The sequence below is a fragment of the Babylonia areolata genome, chromosome 15 (genome assembly GCF_041734735.1).
Source record: "Babylonia areolata isolate BAREFJ2019XMU chromosome 15, ASM4173473v1, whole genome shotgun sequence".
Lineage (NCBI taxonomy): Eukaryota > Metazoa > Mollusca > Gastropoda > Neogastropoda > Buccinidae > Babylonia > Babylonia areolata.
Window position 1 is genome coordinate 2912648 of NC_134890.1, and position 5000 is coordinate 2917647.

Consider the following 5000-nt stretch of genomic DNA (forward strand, 5'->3'; position numbering starts at 1 on the left):
TCCAGAAGACCTGAGAGAACGGGATGGAGTGTAGATATGAAGGACAGGAGATAAGTAAGATGGGAGGGAGCCTTCGAAGTGGGGACAAGCCAATATGTCAATTCTGTACTGAATTCTCTACTGAATGGGCAACCAATGAAGCTGATGCAAGAGAGGAGTAGCACGATTTTTTTTTAATAATGTGGATGTAGGTTCGGGTGTCGGTGTACAGCGATGGGATGGAGAAAGTGTTTTTCCTCTTCAATGGTGAAGGCACGACCTCCCTGGATTTCTTCAAGGCTGACAACCTTGTGGCCTCTTCCTTTGGCGACATCAACCCCAACACAACCACTTTCAACTACTTCTCTATCAAAGGGTGCGTCCGTCTCTCTTAATATCTGTCTCTGTCTCTTTGTTTCCATGTCTCTCCACCTCTGAGTCTCTCACTTTCTGTCTTTGTAGCCATTTAGTTATTATGTCTGTCTGTCTGTCTGTCTGTCTGTCTGTCTCTCTCTCTGTGGTAACTTAGACACTCATCTTTCTTTCCTCTATATCCATGATAACGTAGGCACTCACCTTTCTTTTATCTGTATCCATGGTAACTTAGACACTCATCTTTCTTTCTCCGTATCTAAGGTAACTTAGACACTCTTATTTCTTTCCTCTATGTTTATGGTAACTTAGACTCTTATTTCTTTCCTCTATGTCTATGGTAACTTAGACAAACCCTTTCCTCTCATCAATTATTCTCCTCCTTCAAGTGTGGTTGTAAGGTAGACAGTTATCTTCTTCCTTCCATATTTGTGGTGACTCAGATAGGTAGCAGTAGTAGTAGTAGAAATTGTAGCAGCAGCAGCCGCAACAGCAGCAGTAGCAGTGACAGCAAGAGTAGTAGTAGTAGCAGCAGCAGCAGCAGCGGTAGTATTAGAAGTAGTAGCAGCAGTAGCTACAGCAGCAACAGCTGTAGTAGTAGTTGTTGTAATAGCAGCAGCAGCAATAGTTGTAGTAGAAGAAGCTGCAGCAGCAACAAGAGCAGCTGTAGTCGTAGCAGCAGCAGCAGTCGTAGTAGTAGTAGCAGCAGCAGTAGTAGTAGCAGCAGCAGCAGTAGTAGAAGCAGCAGCAGTAGTAGTAGCAGCAGCAGCAGTAGTAGCAGCAGCAGTAGTAGTAGTAGTAGTAGCAGCAGCAGCAGTAGTAGTAGCAGCAGCAGCAGTAGTGGTAGCAGCAGCAGCAGCAGTAGTAGTAGCAGCAGCAGTAGTAGTGGTAGCAGCAGCAGCAGCAGCAGTAGTAGCAGTAGTAGTAGCAGCAGCAGCAGCAGCAGTAGAAGCAGCAGCAGCAGCAGCAGCAACGAGGCCATTGCTCGTCTGCCCCAGGTAAAGATCAACGAGAACCTAATCACCTTCCCCAAAGAAGATGAAGTCAGGAAGGCGGTGAAGCAACTCTCCTGTAGCAAAGTGCCAGGATCAATGCAATCCCTGCTGAGGTATACAAAGCAGGAGGCCCTGCCATGCTGACAGATGCCTACCGTGACTGCGAAGAAGGAATCCACTTCAGGTACAGGACCGATGGAAGATTGTTCAACCTCAAGCACCTGCAGATTGTTACAAAAGTGAAAGAGACTGTCATCAGAGACCTTGTTTGCTGATGACTACTCACTCAACACCAGCACAGAGCAGAAGATGCAGTGTGAAATGGACTGCTTCTCATAAGCCTGCGACAAATTCGGTCTCACCATCAGTACCAAAAAGACCGAAGTTATGTACCAGCCTGCTCCAGGAAAGCGCATACCAGAAGCCACGCATCACAGTGAAGGGGCAGAACCTCCAGGCATTCGACAACTTCACCTGCCTGGGCAGTACGCTCTCCAGCGCAGTGAACATCGACGCTGAGGTCAACATCAAGATCGCCAAAGCCAGCGCCGCCTGTGGGAGACTCCGTGAGAACGTCTGGGAGTGGAGAGGGCTCAGCGCTACCACCAAGCTGAAGGTCTACTGTGCAGTGGTCCTTACCACCCTTCTTTACGCCAGCGAGACCTGGACTGTCCACAGCAGACACGACAAACAGCTCAATCGCTTCCACCTGAGCTGTCTCTGCAGACTCCACATCAGGTGGAAGGACAAAGTCTTCGACACGAAGTTCTAGAATAAGCTGGCCTCCGCAGCGTCTACGTCCTCCTGCAGATGGGCTGGACATATGGTCAGAATGCCAGACAGTCGACTGCCTGTGCAGCTGCTGTATAGAGAACTGTGTCAGGGCAAGCGTTCAGTTGGGAGGGCAGAAAAAACACTATGAAGACTGCCTCAAAGCGTCCTTCAACGACCTGGGCATCGGCATCAACACGTGGGAGACACTTGCTCTGGACTGTCCAGCGTAGCAAGATCACCACAGGAGCCCGTGCAGCTGAAGCCTGACGCATCACAGAGGCGCAACGAAAGCGTGCTGTACGCAAGGCTCGAGCAGCATCCACTGCCACAACAGCACCCACACACTTGTGTCCCACATGTGGGCGAGCCTTCAGGGCCTGGACTGGCCTCATCAGTCACCTCCGGACCCATAGTCGCCGATCTTCCATCTGATTTTTGAAGCCATTGTCATCTTCGAATCCGATGGACGAACATCACAGTAGTAATAGTAGTAGTAGTGTTGTTATTGTTATTGTTATTATCATTATTATCCTCCACGGTGTGTTCCAGTCATGAGCGACTGCCTGAGGTGCAGCGGCGTTTCTTCGTCAACAGTCACTACGCTAAGAACTGTCATGCCGATGCTGGCTGGATGGTGGTGGTGGACAAAGCCGAAATGTGCGAGTTCACCAGAAGACACCCCGTCCCTGCTGTTCTGTACTCCGATACTGGAACCAGTCAAGTGTGGAAATCTGGTGGTGGGTTGTTTATGCATCAACACCAGCTCTGGTTATGGATTTTTTTTTTCTCTTTGAAGGTTATTTGCTTATATTTGTGTTTTGCCGGAACCAGTCACGTTTGGAGCATTGTTGGTGGGTACTTTATACTTGTGTGTGTGTGTGTTGGAGAGGGGGTTGGGGGTGGGGGGGTCAGGTAAGAGGCCCTTCTCTGCTACTGGTAACCATGTAACCCAGTACTACCTGCCCCATGTGGATAGTAAACCCAACATGAAAATCCGATCTAGAGATGAATTGTCTCAGCCAGATTTGGAATAATATTATTATTGAAGATGGCTTTTAAACGAGATGGTTGCTGGCCCCCTTACATAACATGCGGCGTACATGGCCCATTGATGTGTGGATACGCCCTGGTGCCCACGAACCAGCCCCCATGTATGGGTCAGATACGAAAAGGTCATCCCAACAGCGGAGTAGGCGGAAGAGGAGACATCTCCCAATGGCTTCAATGGCGGATGAGGATGCCAACAATGGATAGGGAGACTTGTGAGCACGCCGCAAGAACTGCTGTGGACCCACAATATTCAAGGCTTGTCTACCTAGAGTGTGACCTGGATTCGGCGGACTGCGTGGAAGAAACCATCATTGGTTCAACGGGCAGAGACGATTTTCAGCAATACGCTGTGGAGCGCTAAAAGGGGCAGCGAGACACATGCAGAACACTGCTGGCCATCTACTGCATCCTGACCTATCTCCCGCCCTCTCGACTATGTCTTGCCACTGGGTCCAGATAGGCCGGGACGAGAGAGTGAGGCTGACGACCTGCGCAACTCTTCTTCACTTTAATCCAAGTCAAGCGCAAGTCATGACTTCAAACTACACCGTCCTCAGAGAAGAACGGCACTGATCGTCAAAGAGCTGGCTCGCTACAATGCGGACATAGCAGCTCTCAGTGAAACGCGCCTAGCAGACATGGGCTTGCTTACAGAACGTGGTGGTGGATACACGTTCTTCTGGAGTGGTCACAGCACCGCTCAACACTGAACGACGAGAAGCAGACGTGGGATTTGCCATCAAATCTCACCTCGCCTGTAAACTCACCAAGCTTCCAGATGGCATCAACGACCGTCTGATGTCACTTCAGCTCACACTTTCAAACAAAAAGAGTGCAACGCTAACTAGTGCCTACGCTCCCACCATCACCAACCCAGATGATATTAAAGACAAGTACTATGAAGAACTCGAAGCCCTTATGTCAGCAGTCCCACAGTCAGAGAAGCTCATTGTTTTCAGGGACTTCAATGCCAGAGAAGGGACAGACTACCAAACCTGGGAAGGGATCACTGGAAAACACAGCACTGGCAAGTGTAACAGCAACGGCCTTCTGCTCCTCAAGACGTCTGCCACACACGACCTTGTCATCACCAACACCCTGTTCCGCCTACCCACCTGTAAGAAGATGTCATGGATGCACCTTCGCTCGAGACACTGGCATCTTATGGACTACATCATCACCAGGAAGAGGGACAGGCTGGACGTCAGAGTGACGACAGCCATGTGTGGTGCCGACTGCTGGACCGACCACCGCCTCATTGTGTCAAAGTTCAGGCTTTGCATTCTGCCCATGAGAAGACTGCAAAGTCAGAAGACTGCAAAGAGGCTGAATGTCTCCAAGCTGAAAAACAGCAAGGTTGCAGAAGAACTCGCTGACAACCTTGAAGGCAGATTGCCAGACACACCACAGGAAGACGGGACCAGCGTTGAGGAACGGTGGATGGCCTTCAGAGACACTGTCTACACTACTGCCCTCGAACATCTACGACGCGCTAAAGGCTGTATAGGGACCCCAGTCGTCCGGCTCCTCACCCCTCCTCAACACAGATGTGACGCAGCTGCTGACAGAGAAGAAGCAGATTCTAGAGCGGTGCGCTGAGCACTACAACAACGTCCTAACCGTGGGCATTGCTCGTCAGACCCAGAAAGAGATCAACGAGGACCTCGGCACCCTCCCCACAGAAGATGAAGTCAGAAAGGCAGTGAAGCAACTCTCCTGTGGCAAAGCGCCAGGATCCGATTCAATCCCTGCTGAGGTATACAAAACAGGAGGCCCTGCCATGATGTAAAAGCTGACTGAACTCTTCAAGTCCATGTGGAACGAGCTGAA

The 5000-nt window shown here is 50.2% G+C and overlaps 1 protein-coding gene across 1 annotated transcript in view; it reads left to right on the forward strand.

Annotated features, from left to right (window-relative positions):
- The window catches only part of LOC143290091 (uncharacterized), a 34473-nt gene that overhangs the window by 27750 nt on the left and 1723 nt on the right, over positions 1–5000 (forward strand). The window contains exons 3-4 of the mRNA XM_076599380.1: positions 192–355; positions 2670–2857. Of these exons, the coding sequence (XP_076455495.1) occupies positions 192–355; positions 2670–2857 (352 nt within the window). The remainder of the gene's footprint in view (positions 1–191; positions 356–2669; positions 2858–5000) is intronic.